General features: G+C 30.1%; 1 protein-coding gene across 1 annotated transcript; it reads right to left on the bottom strand.

Moving 5' to 3' along the window:
• LOC142633885 (beta-glucuronosyltransferase GlcAT14C) lies at positions 1-3,034 on the bottom strand. The gene is made up of 4 exons (XM_075808141.1): positions 2,358-3,034; positions 1,878-1,953; positions 1,660-1,775; positions 1-630 (listed from the first exon to the last, which is right to left on the bottom strand). The coding sequence occupies exons 1-4, from the start codon at positions 2,899-2,901 to the stop codon at positions 116-118; spliced, it is 1,251 nt and encodes a 416-aa protein (XP_075664256.1). The 5' UTR covers positions 2,902-3,034; the 3' UTR covers positions 1-115.
• Between the last annotated feature and the right edge of the window lie 11,590 nt (positions 3,035-14,624).

Raw genomic sequence — 14,624 nt, 5'->3', positions numbered from 1 at the left:
TAGAAGTAAAACTGCAAAGATGCATTTTACCAAAAATGAAGCAGTTCTCTGCATAACAAACCACCATAGCAGGATGAATAAAAAAATTTGATGAAAAGATTGAGATACTGGAAGACTATATACATTGTTTAGACCTGAAATTGTCTGAATCAAGAAGTTTCACTATGAGTTTCTCTAGCCTCTTAGAATTTACAGTTGGTTTAACTGAATTTGGATTCCCATAAACAACACAAGGGTCTTTACCTAAAACAGAATTCCCCACACACCAGCCACCAGGAGTAACCTGGCCATCTGATTTCTGTAACAGCTCTCTGTCAATTTTGTTGAGGACTGGATCATCTTTGGCAAACCTACGTGCAAAAGGAGCACCACTTTGCACCATGTCATTGAAATGTTCCAGGGTAAGAGAAATTGGGTGTTGCTTTGGAGGATTATCCCACTTTATATAATGTAAATCATGATTTACAGTTGTGTTCTGGTAGTCCTTGTGGTTACAAACAACAGTGTGGAAGTAGCCCTCAAGGGATGAAAGGAAATTTGTATAGTACATGAGCAAAGTACGAGGGAGATTATCCCATCCCCAAACACAAAATTCAACAAATGATTTTGTCAGCACCACCCATTCAGACCCTGATCAATAAGATCATTTAAAGTTATAGATAAAGAAGTAAAATCAATCTAAAGCATCAACAATTTACTAACATACAAATCACACACACAGACCATCTTTGTCAATTCCTAATAAATACAACCTCATCCATTTCCGTCATCTCAAAATGAAATTTCCAGTTCAAAATCATGTTTGATGTATTGAAAGTTGAAGAACCGCATAATATATTATGGACAATGCCGCTTCCTCTTTCAATTGACGAGTTACAATTGATGAAAATCAACACCATGATACAAGGATTAATCAAACTGGAAGAGGATTGCCAGAGCAATCTTCTACAAGACAATACTGCAACAACATTCAGGACAGAATTCTGTGGTAACAGTCATGAATGATGATTGGTGATATTTCATTCCTTCAAGGAATGATGTAAGAATTTTGTGGAAACAATCTTAAGGATCAACTTGATCTTACAATTTCCAGGCTACACAATATTCAAAACTGCCACAAATTAAGTTAAACACAGTCTTAAGAAAGTCACTTTTCATGCTTTTGTGGTTTGAAAGAATGATTAAGACAGAAGGGTAAGAGGGGCTGTATACAAAGCCCAGAATCCAAAAAGTAACTCCAAGGATAACCAGATGTTGTGTAAATTTTAGATAACTACAGATAATTGTTTTAAATTTTGTTTTCTTTGTTCAAGGACTTCACAAATATATTAATAGAACTGTAACATCTCCATTTTCTAACTTACTTGACTAATACAAGTCTACAACCCCAGCAATTTTCCTAGTCTGTTGTGTATCATCTGATTAATTAATACCTTGGAACTCTGTCAATATCAAATAGGAATGACTTGGTAAGGGATTATATAAATTCAGCTGAAAATATTCGCAAAGGGCACTGTTTTGCATATTTTACACTAGCATATTAAGATAGACCTGAAACAAAGGTGTACCTTTTCTGAGAGCCAGTTTTCTGGTCTCTCACAAAAGGATACTCAAATAACTGAATAATTAGTTTGGTAAAAAGCTAATGTAAAGCAGTACCTGTGAATAACTTGAAAGAAGCAGGCATAGACCTTTTCTCTTTAGCCCAAAAAACACCAGATTTCTTTGACTGATACAAGGCCGGATCTATTATAAGAGGTCTCGCTCTTTGATACCTGCAAGCAAGCATACAATAAGTGTCACACACCATAAGCATAGAAAGAAATTATAATCCCCATATCTATAGAGACAAGATCAAGCAAGAATGGCATGCTCACTCTTTCCATCCAAAATTACTTGTGTGCTCAAGGAAGTTCAGATCCCTAGGCAAGTATGAGAAAATATGCAAGAGATCTAGAACAACAAAATATATAGAAATGTCAGCAAACCCAACAAGATTGCAAACCAGAACAACATATATGCCTAGAATATGATCTTCATACCACTCCAAACTCATTTTTCTTGTATAATTAAGCATAACCCACATCACTAAATTACAAAAATCTCTCTATTACAACATATATGCCTAGAATGTGAACCTCATACCACTCAAAACCCTTTCTTTTCTTGCACAATTAAACATAACCCACATCACAAAACTACGAAAACTCGTCTCCACATCAATCAACAACAACAAATTCATTAAAAATCATATACACACACACGAAAACATCAACAACTACAAAACATAACAATCAAAATGAAATGCAAATGCAAATGCAAATCAAATCAAATCAAGCAATAAGCCCAAAAATTACCGTCTTGCGAAACGAGAGGATAATCCGAAGCACTGAGATTAATAAACCAGTCCCAATCCTTATCCTTTTTCAACAAAATGGCAATGGCGTGAAGCGTAGAAGCCATCATAGTGGGACCCTTGTAGGTAACCAAATTGGCATTACCAACCACCATCACATTCCCAAACTCCCTAAAAACCAAACTCTCCGACTTCACATACTTCGCAAGCTCCAACCTCTCGGCATCCGAAGCTTCCAGATCAAGATGCAACACGTAGTAATTCCTAGGGTGGTACACTGCCTCAAGCAGCCTCTTCACGCTCGAAACGTCCCCTTTCGAACCCGATATCGAGTACGCGAAGCTCGGCAGCTTCGGTAGAAGCCCTAACCGGTCGAAGTTCCGGTCCAGAGCTGAGAATTTCGGCGGTGGGTCATCGATTCCCGAAGAGAACTTAGCGTGGCCTAGGCTTAGCGTAAGAACGACGATGAGAGAGAGTACAAAAATGGTGAGCAAAGGCATAAACCATTTTCGATCTAGGTATGAAGGACTGTAATTTTTTTTCATTTGCTAGAAAAATTTGGGGGTTAGGGTTTGGGGATTTAACTGTAACTGTAACTGTAATTGTAACTGTAACTGTAGGCTGTGTTGGATTTTGATTTAGGTGAGAGAGAGAGTTGTTTATAGTAGTTGGGAGTTGGGACTAGGTTGTCTGGGTGTAGTGGTTGGAGAGGGAAACTATAACTGTTACTACTTTATTTGAATTGTCGGTTACTTTACTCTTTTTTTAATTAATAAGTATTATTGATGTTATATTAATTAGTTAAGTATTAATTATCTGTTACAAAATTTATAAGTTTGTTTCTAAAAAAAAAAAGAAAAGAAAAACCTGTGTATTGGCTACATAACATATAAAATATTTATCCGCTTAAGTCTTACTCCTTGTTTTTTGTTCTTGTTGAACTTTTTTCTATAGTCTATAGATACTAGATTTAAAAAAAAAAAAAAAAAAAATTGTATCTCAAATTTGGTTCCAACCCAAAAAGTTTTCCAAAAAAAAAAAAGTGTTCACCTATGGAATAAACATAAAAGATTATTTAATTTTTATTTTTAAAACACAAGTTAATGTTTAAGCATATGTTTATGTTTAAGTTTTTTTTAATCCCCTCTATTTTTTTTTAAAATCATTACAGATATCATTTATTGTCACTTAACAAGTAGCATCAACATGTAATTACTCTAAACTTAAAGTGTTGTTAAAACCAATAAAGATTGAGAATTTATAATTCAAAATTATAATCAAGAATCTAAGTTGTCAATAGACTAACAACCGCACCCTTAGTGAGTTGGTACCTCCCTAAGGATTAAGTTCTTAAAGGTTGAAGGGGTCTTGAGTCTATTGAGACAACATATTAGTAAAAGTATTTCTAACCATCTTTTAAAAAATGTTTATAGACTACTTAATTATATATTATTATTTGTTTAATTAGTATTTCATATATTAAACTAGTAGACTATAACTTGATAGCTTTGACAAGTTCAAGCCCTAAGCAACCATCATTATTTGCATTGGTAACTCCTTCAACGCTTTGGAAAGGTATTATAGTTGACTTCGTATACTTGTACATTCTTTTTTCCAAGCTTTAACAAGTTTAAGGCATTTGTCTTGTATTCGGCAAAAAAAAATAAAAGAAGGCATTTGTCTTGTTTAACCCACTTTTGATGGTGGAAGAAATATGAAGCTAATTTAATAAATGACCTCCTTATTGTATTGTCTTTTTCTTTTTCTTTTTTTGGGTAGGAAGGATACTGTCTTCAGCATGTCTATAAGGTACAAGACAAATCCTTAGGTATAGGCCGTTTATATATTTATACGATGTGATGAAGTCTTCGATGAATGATGATTGGCAAAACATAAGCTTAGGTATAGACCATGTAGGATGAAGTCTTTGATCGATGATGATTGGCAAAATATAAGCTTAGATGTTTTTTTGTTATATATATATATATATATATCAAGTATGGATGCCTGTATTAATCAAATAGTAAATTGTGGAGTCAAGATTTGAAGATCAGGGGAAGAAAATGATAAAAAGGAATGACAATAATTTTATTTTTTCAGTTGTGTAATTTTCAAATATTAAATATTTGTTTTGTTTTTTAAAGTCCTTTGAGGCCATTTATTTTGTATGAAATAATTAAACTGACATGCATGATATACTTGAACCAACTTACACGTATGGAAGGTCCTTTTGAATATACATTACTGTCAGTTTCTTGAAAATCTTCTCCTCTCTCTCCATGTGTGTGTTAAATTAGTATTCTAAACAAAAAAAAAGACTTACACATATGGACCTTCTCAAAAAAAAAAAAAAAAAAACACAGATAGAGTAATACATAATGATGTACATATAGAATGAACATAACAAAACTTTAATTTATTTCTAATGTGTAACATACACGTTTATGTTTAAGTATACGCTTATGTTTTGATTTTAAAAAATTAACTATTGAAGATTAACATATATTAATTACAATTTCATACTTGTAGGGTTTGATGTCACTCAAAAAGATTTAAATTCTTTAGGGTATAAGTTGAATATCATTTTCTGTAATATTTAATTTTTATAATAATAATAATAATAATAATAATAATAATAATAATAATAATAATAATAATAATAATAATAATTTTTCTTTTAATTGAGTCTTAAGGGCTCTAAATCATGTGTAAAGCATTAAATATAAAGAAAATAGGATTATAAACAAAGTTATTTTCCTTATCTTAAATTGACCACAGACAAAGTTATTTTTTCTTAGACAAAGTTTGGCTACAAATTTGACTACAACTCCACTCAATATCATTTTACTGTATATGAATTTTGACAAATCTATTATTGGATAACATTTTCTTCTTATATCCTCCATATTTGCAAATTTTTCAAAAGATCAACAAGTAATAGCTATGTTATCAATTAAATATTTAAATTTCAAGTTTTTGTAGTCTAAAATTATGTATAAAAAATAAGTTTATAGATTGAAAAGTAAATGATATTCGATTAATATAAAATTTGACATGCATATTAAGAACATAAAACATATGCAATCTAATAATAAATTTTCAAAATATGTTGCTAAATTAATTTTATTAATAGAGTTATAGCCAAACTTTGTCTTTTTTTCTTATTTTAAATTGGACTTTCACTTTCCCTTAAAAACAATGGAAGTCACTATAATTCTCTATATTTACTGTTTTTTATTTATTTTTAGAAATACTGAATAATATTTTTATGCAACTGTAAATTATCTTCAGCAATCGATGACCCACCACCGAATTCTCTAACATTACTGAATAAAAGATGTAGAATTTGCTATGTAATAAACGTACGTTCTTATTGATACAATTAATTTCTCATTTTGTCACACGAAACTTTGCCATCCAGAACAACTTGCAGGCTCTGCAATTCACCATTCAGACAGTCTTCCTCCAAGCACATGAAGCACCATGCGGAGTAGATATTGGCCAAAAAAACTCCTGCTTCTTATCAGCTATCAAGATCAAACACAACCCAAAAGACACCTTTGCTGAATCAGAATCCACAAGAATCTCATAACAGCAGCTCTTTTTCAATCAACAAGTCCTTACATAGCATAAACACTTATATCTGAATCAAACGACTTCTTGCTGAATCAGAGTTTTTGCTCAGGGCCAGTATAGAATTAAGACTCTACCAGAGAATTGTTTCCTTGCTCTTGAAGTACATGATTAGAATGACATGCACACAAGCAAATTATTCGATGATCGGGTGGTCAAAAGAGCTTTCTAAACAATGGAGTTTATGTCAGCATTATGGGAACCTCTATGATAAACCAGTCCCAATCCTTAAGCCTTTTTCAACAAAACGGCAATGGCGTGGAGAGTAAAGGACAGCACAGTGGGACCTTCGAAAGTAACCAAATTGGCATTACAAACCACTATCACATTCCCAAACTCCCTGAAAACCAAATTCTCCGATTTCACATACTTCGCAAGCTCGTAGACTGTGTGTTTGATTAAAATGATTAGGTGAGAGATGTGAGGAGTGAGGATTGGGAGAGAGTTGTTTGTGGATTTGGTAAATAGAACTGTTTGTTAATAGTGGTTGGTAGCTACTCTCTGTGGAGTGGTTGGAGAGTGAAATTATAACAGTTACAATTTTATTTGAATTGTTGGTTACTTTAAGGCTTTTTATTTTTTTATGTGCACGCCTTTTAATTAATAAGTAGTATTATAAATTTTTAAGTATTAATTAATTGAGAAGATGTTATATAGATTAATTAAGTATTAATTAACTGTAACAAATTTATAAGTTTGTATCTATTAAAAAAAAACTATGTTATGTGTTATTTATTGCAAGAGTTATTGAGTGGATAGAAACCTTTTTTCAAAAATAAGTGGACTTAAATCTCCTCCACACCCCCCCCCCCGCCGCCGCGCTCCCTCGCTTTTTTTAAGAGAATCGAGTGGACATAAACTTGATTATAGGTTAAATAACATATAAAATATTCCCCATAAAAAATATATATATATATATATATATAATATTTATCCTCTTATTCCTCTAGTAGATTTTTTTTTGAACAAGATTTCATTCCAAATTAGTTTAAAGAAAAATCATTCAAAATCCTCATAAATCTTTATGTTTTTAATAGACATGTCAAATTTCATTCAAATGTTATTTACTACTTTATCAATAAATTAATTTTTTTTATGCATAATTTTATATTACAAAAACTTAAAATTTAAACATTTGACTAATTACAACGTTATTGATCTTTGATTATCTGAAAATTTGCAAGAAGGAGGATATAATAAGAACATACAATTCAACGATTAGATTTAAAAAATTAGCATCCTAAAAAGATATAAGAGGAGTTTGAAGAGTTTGACTCCAATCTAGCTTGGAGAGAAACATTTTCCAATAATTTTCTACATATAGTAGAGTTTTTTTTTTTTAAAAAAATTGTAACTCAAATTTGGTTCCAAAATAAAATATTTTCAATATCTTTCTCTTTTATATGTATAGGCAAGTAAAAGAAAAATGTACATAGGAATCAACATAGAAAATTATTTAACATATTTTATATTTTAAAAATACATGCTAATGTTTAAGTATATTTTTATGTTTAAATAAATATTTTATAAATCACTACATATATCAATTGTTGTCACTTAACAAGTAGTACCAAACATGTAATTGCTCTAAACTTAAGATTGAACCTTTGTGGCTATATTCATGTCGTTAAAACTAACAAAGATTGAGCATTTATAATTGAACATTATAATCAAGAATCTCGGTTGTCAATAGACTAGCCACTGCACCTTTAGTGAGTTGGTAACCCTAAGGGCAAAGTTCTTGAAGGTTTAAAGGGTCTTGGGTTCAAGCTGCTGGGAGAACATATTAATAAATAATATTTTGATCATCTTAAAAAAATGTCTACAGACTACTATATTGCATATTACTATTATTTTAAATTAGTATTTCTTATATTAAACTAGTAGGCTATAACTTGAAGCAAACATCATTATTTGCATTGGCAACTCGTTCGACATTTTGGCTAGTTTTTGACTAAGTAGGCTTACAAAGATAATGCATGTAGTTGCGCTCCGATAGCATAATTGATGAATTGATTTTCTAAACAGAAACTTAGATCATTGTGATTCATATATTTTTTTCAAATATGTATGCCCCCACTAATCACTTAATAAATGGCAGAGACAAGATTTGAAGATAAGGGGAAAATGTCAAAAACAAAAGAAAATAATTTTATTTTTTCGAGTTTTTTTTTACCATATTTGGTATTTCATTAATTTAAATAAACTATGAATATTGAAATGCTAAGACCACAACCTTGCTTCTTTGATTCTTTATTTTTTTTATTTACAAGGATTTAGAATAATATGTTTACACTTCTCCTCATTCATTTTGTTTTTTTCACTCTGTTGAACATTTTTTTTACATATATGTTTGATTTCAAAAAGTATTTTACAACTCAAAATTTGACTCCAATATAAAAGCTTTCAATATTTTCTATTTTTTCATATAAATAGGGTAACACAAAAAGGTGTACATATGGAATGAACATTAAAAAAAATTTAATTTATTTCTTTTTTGTAATATATAGGTTTATGTTTAAGTATATGTTTATGTTTTAATTTAAAAACTAATTTGATACTTGTATGGTTTGATGTTACCCAAAAAGGTTTAGATTCTTTGGAGTAATAATTGAACATCATTTGCATTTAATATATATATATATATATATATATATATATATATATATTTATATTCTAGTTTTGGTCACATGTATAAGGCACGTGCTTATATTGAACAATTATATAAGATCAAATATAGAACCTATCATAACGTGCACCATAATAAAAATCTCAATTTAAATCAATCTCACTTCTACCATCAAATCCCAATTAAAGAATAGATATTATATATCATCAAACCATGACAATAATTTGGAAAATACCTTTTAGTGCCATTAAAATAATGAACATCATAAAAATTCTGAATATCATAAAGAGTTTATAAACATTGATCGTTTTTTTTTTTTTTTCTAGCTTATACTCATTTGCTAGTCCAAGCTATTTACTCTCAAGTATTCCATTGCCTTAAGCCTTTTAAAATCTTTAGAAATTGGTATCATCGTTTTTACATTTATTCCTTTACGGGATAATGTTGTCTACAATCTACTACACCATACATACAATACAAAATATAAATAGAGTCGGGTTTCCGATTACTCACATCGGAGGAGTCGCCCCCTTCAAGCAGGCGGCCACACAAATTTCGATAGGCAGGAGGATTAGTACTATAAGTAGGAAAAATGCCTTATTATATATATATATATATATATATATATATATATATATATATATATATAATTTTCTTTCATCTTACATATATGGGGAAAAATGCCTAATATAAGTTGTCACAAAGATAAACTAAAGTAATATTCAACCAACCATTTCTTAAACATAACTCTCTCTCTCTCTCTCTCTCTCTCTCTCTCTCTCTCTCTTGTGAGAGAAACTAGCAGTAGCACATAACCTGTGAATATGCACGGTATAATTAAAAACAATTATAATTAAATTAAACACATGTATGGGTTCATATGTGTATATATATATATATATATATATATGAACTTTTAAATTGAATTTTAATTGTTGTTTAATTTTGTATTACGTGTCTAATCTAATTTTTTTTTAAATTTATTCTATATGAGTTAATGTTGTGCAAAAGACAAAAAATTTAATATAAATAAACCATAGAAAACTCAAAAAAAAAAAAAGTAAACTCTTTTTTTTTTATAGTTTTTTTTTTATATACACATGAGTTTACTTTATTTATTTTTTGTTTATTAGGTTTTTGATAATTTATTTATATTAGAGTTTTCGTCTTTTGTATAACATTAACTCACCTAAAACAAAAATTCTATTAAAAAAAAATTGAATAAGACATGTGGTGCAAAATTAGCCAATTATTAAAATTCAATTTAGAATTTAATTGAATTTTCTCTCAGTTTTAACTATATATATATATATATATATAGACACACACACATATTAAAAACATCCTTGTTTTATCCTGGTTTTCAAGTCATATAAATTTCTTTGATTCCAAGCCACGTCTCATTGGGTAAGAAAACAAATGCTTACGTAGAAAATAACGTGTTCTGAAAACTTCACAATTGCCCATGTCCTCTATTAGAAGGCCTACGGCAGTAAAATAATGAGATGAATTATAATTTAGTAAATGAGATATCCATCTGTCTAATTTAACGCGACCAAAAGATCTAACACGAATTGTACAACAATTGTACAACTTCTTCACACACCAATCTGAGCCTTCGCCTTCTCTACAAAGCTATACTCAATTCAAAACACATATTGCAAGAAACAAATAAAAATATGTAGTTTTCTTCCATAAAATACTCTTTATAATTCTGTTTCAATAATTAAATGAAATCGTGTTTTTCTCTTCAAAGTTTCTCACCAAGCAAACAGAGTGCAAAGTAAAACCTTAAATGCAGGGAGAGCTAGAATTGGGAACCAATAGTTGAGGGAGACTGGTGGACCAAGGGGAGACTGGTGTGGATGAGCCTAGTGGTGGACTTGATCTTCATCGACACAGCTTCAGAGTGCTTGTTCATGCATGGTTTAATATGAAAAAAAAAAAAGGAGCAAGCAATGCTAAAGTAATATTTCTTCTTACATATTTAGGGGGAAAATGCCTAATATAGGTTGTCAATGCTATCATGAAGATAAACTAAAGTAATATTCAACCAACCACTTCTTAAACATAACTCTATAACCATTTGTAATATTTAAAAAAAAAAAAAAAAAGAGTAAACATTTAAGGGCATAATCAAATATGTAAATATGATTGGAGCTAATTGATTCACAGAATGACCTTTCTCTCTCTCACTTCAGAGAAATTAAAAACACCCTTGTATTTCTTTGATTCTCATTATTATTAATTGAAAATGCATTCCATTGATTCTCAATTAAAAACTGAAATTTACTATTTTCCAAATCACATATCTGATTTCCATTTTTAAAAAATGAATATCCTTGTTTCCAAGTATGACACATAAATTTCTTTGATTCCAAGCCATGTATCATTTGGTAAGAAAACAAATGATTAGGTAGAAAGTATTGTGTTCTGAAAAACTTCACAATTGCCCTTGTCCTCTATTAGAAGGTCTACGGCAGTAATATAATGAGATTAATTATAAGTTAGTAAATGAGATATCCATCTGTTTTAAGAGACCAAAAGATCTAACACGAGAGTGGAATGCATTGTTCCAATATATACCTTACATTTTACTTCCTAGAATTGCTTTTCTGGTGTATGTCCCTCTCTAAGACTCTAATTCTCTCCACCACAGTGAGATAAAGTAGTACTAATATTATTCCTTATAAATATTGCTATCAACCAATTCTAAGCTGATTAACAAACTGAATATCAGATAAGTTCAAATCCATTGAAACATTCTACCTCCACAACGTTTCTTAGTTAGCAACCAGGTTCATCAGCCAACATTTTTGTGCCTCAATGTAATAGAGAGAGAAAGACAGCATTATCTGTCTCATTCCTCAAGCTACCTTGATACCTTTTACAACAATAACGAAGTCAATTTCCAAACTGACCAAATTAAATATAGACATTATACATAGAAATGAACTTCCTATAAGAAAGTCTCAAGTCTCAACTCACTTGTAGTGTAATGCCAATGGCATTCACACAGAACCACAATTGTACAACTTATTCATCACACCAATCTGAGCCTTGGCCTTCTCTAAAAGCTCTAGTCAATTCAAAACACATTTTGCAAGAAAAAAATATATATATGTACTTTTCTTCCAAAATATACTCTTTATTTATAATTTTGTTTCTATAATGAAATGAAATCTTGTTGGGAAGACTGACGGGCCAAGAGGAGACTGGCGTGGATGGGCCTAGCGGTGGACTTGGTCTTCATCGACCCAGCTTGAGTGTGCTTGTTCACGGCTTAAGATGAAAAAAAAACAAACAAACAAGAAAAAAGAAAGAGCTTCTAACTTTCATTAAACAGAGAGAGAGATCTATGAAGTCATAATATAAAAGGTCCAATAAGGAAAATGAATCATGCAGACCAAGAAAATGAGAAAGAAAGAGAGAGGAAATTAGAAACCGCAACACGCATGACGGTTTCCCAGCAAGCTTCACAAATAATTAATAGCTCAAAGGTGGCCTTCCTTCCCCCATTGTTTTACAAATATTAGTCATTGGAGTGACCATAGAGAGAGAGATTCACTTAAATAAAGTAACTAACATAGGCATAAATACTTCAAAGCTTAGATGCAATTGAAAAATGAAAATCCAAAGTTTGAACTCCGCGGGATTGAAGAGTTAATGACTCACAGGAGAGAAAAGCTCAGCTCCAGCAGTAGATGCATAGTGGCGATTAACTCTAAAAATCAGACCTTGGCTATCAAAAGATGCCTACTTTTCTATACATACTAGAGTTAAACAAAACAAAAAAAAAATTGTAACATAAAAAGTTTTCAATATATTTCTCTTTTATATGTATAAGCAAGTAATTAAAAACAAATGTGCTCATATGGAATGAACATAGAAGATTATTTAATTTATTTGATTTTATATTTTAAAAATACATGTTAATGTCTAAGTATATGTTTATGTTTAAATGGTTTTTTTTAATCATTACATATATCAATTGTTGTCTCTTAACAAGTAGAATCAAACATGTAGTTGCTTTGCATGGTTTTGAAACTTAGTTCAATTAAGGTCGAACCAAAATTCAACTGAGATCGAACCGTAATGAGTCATTGAATTGTTTTAATAAATCTAATGTATAAATTACATTTATATATAATAATTTTCCATATCTAATCAACACAACCCCTGTGGCTCGATGGTTGCCACACAAGACAAGCATATCTACCAAGAGGACATGCATATCTACCAAGAGAATGCAAGTTTGAATTTTCTTGACTGTTTCCATCATTTTATTGCATTTTACTGCACTTATAACACTATCCATCATTTTATTGTACTGATCTTTAGCTTCCATCAAATTATTTTTCAGCTTATTACATATTATCGCATTAACCACCTGCACTTTCACTGGTATTACCTTTCATCATTTTATTGCACTCATCTTTAGCTGTAAGGTGAATTGATTTTGCACTGATCTTTAACTATTAAGTGAATTAATTTTGTATAAAATTATTCTTTTACCATTCCATAATTCATGGTACTATTCTTCTTAGCGAGGAAGGGAAAGAGAAAAAAAATATATTTTCTTTTGGTGTGTTTGGATAAAGGAAGGAAGAGATTTTTTTTATTAATAATTTTTTATATCAAGAAATCAACACTTAGCTACACATACAATAATTGGTATTTCATTGATGGAAGATTATATAATTTATTTAATTTTACATTTTAAAAATACATGTTAATGTCTAAGTATATTTTTATGTTTACATGGTTTTTTTTTTTTTAAATCATTACATATATCAATTGTAGTCACTATCAAACATGTAACTGCTTTGCATGGTTTTGAAACTTGAATTGTCTAAAGAATTGGAAAAATGAAAAGTTTAAAGTTTTTAAAGTTGGACCAAGATTCAACTGAGATCAAACCGTGATGTGTTATTTAATTTTTTTAATAAATCTAATTCATAAATTACATTTATATATAATAATTTATATATAACCAACACAATCCTTGTGGCTCAATGGTTGCCACACAAGACATGCATATCTACCAAGAGAATGCAAGTTTGAATTTTCTTGATTATTTCCATAATTTTATTGAACTTATGACACTATCTATCATTTTATTGCACTAATCTTTTGTTTCGATCTACGTTGGCGTCAGCATGTTACGTTTTGTTTTCGCTGGCATCCACCTTCCATTTTTTTATTACTCTCATCTTTAGCTGTAAGGTGAATTAATTTTGCACTGATATTTAGCTATTAGGTGAATTAATTTTGTTTAAAATTATTCTTCAACCCTTCCATAATTCATAGTACTATTCTTATTAGCGAATAAGGGAAAGAAAAAAAAATTTCTTTTGGTGTGTGTTTGGATAAAGGAAGGAAATGATTTTTTTTTATTAATACTTTTTTTACATCAAGAAATCAGCACTTAGCTGCACATACAGTAACTGGTATTTCATTGATTTAAATAGTCTATGAATATTGAAATGCTAGCATCCTAGGACTACAACCGTTGTTTTCAAAGAAAAAAACAATAATTTACATGCATTTAGAACAATATGTATACAGTTATCCTCTTTAATTTTATCCAATTTGTAGAGTTTCTTTTTCACATGTTAGATTTTAAAAGTATTTTGCAATTTCAATATAAAAGTTCTAATTATTTTATTATGATAATGGAGTGATGCAAAGAGGCGCACATATGGATTGAACATAAAAAATAATAATTTATTTTTTATGTTGTAACGTACAAATTTATGTTTAAGTATATGTTTATGTAAAGTCGTTATTTACAACTATTTTGTATAAGTTTTAATTCTGTGCAAAATTTGATTGTAATTTTGTTCAATCTTTTGTACCCTGTATTTATGTGAGATTTCTTTGTAAGGGTTGTGTGTGAGAGACAAAATGTGTGAAGACTCAAGAAAAATTGAAAATCAAAAGAGTTTTCGCAAGTAGCTCGTGAGAAGCCTTCCCGCGAAGTGAAGCCATGTGCTTAGTACATGA

The sequence above is a fragment of the Castanea sativa genome, chromosome 5 (assembly GCF_040712315.1).
Source record: "Castanea sativa cultivar Marrone di Chiusa Pesio chromosome 5, ASM4071231v1".
Lineage (NCBI taxonomy): Eukaryota > Viridiplantae > Streptophyta > Magnoliopsida > Fagales > Fagaceae > Castanea > Castanea sativa.
The sequence above is the reverse complement of the archived record's forward strand: the minus strand, read 5'-3'. Positions and strand labels throughout refer to the sequence as shown.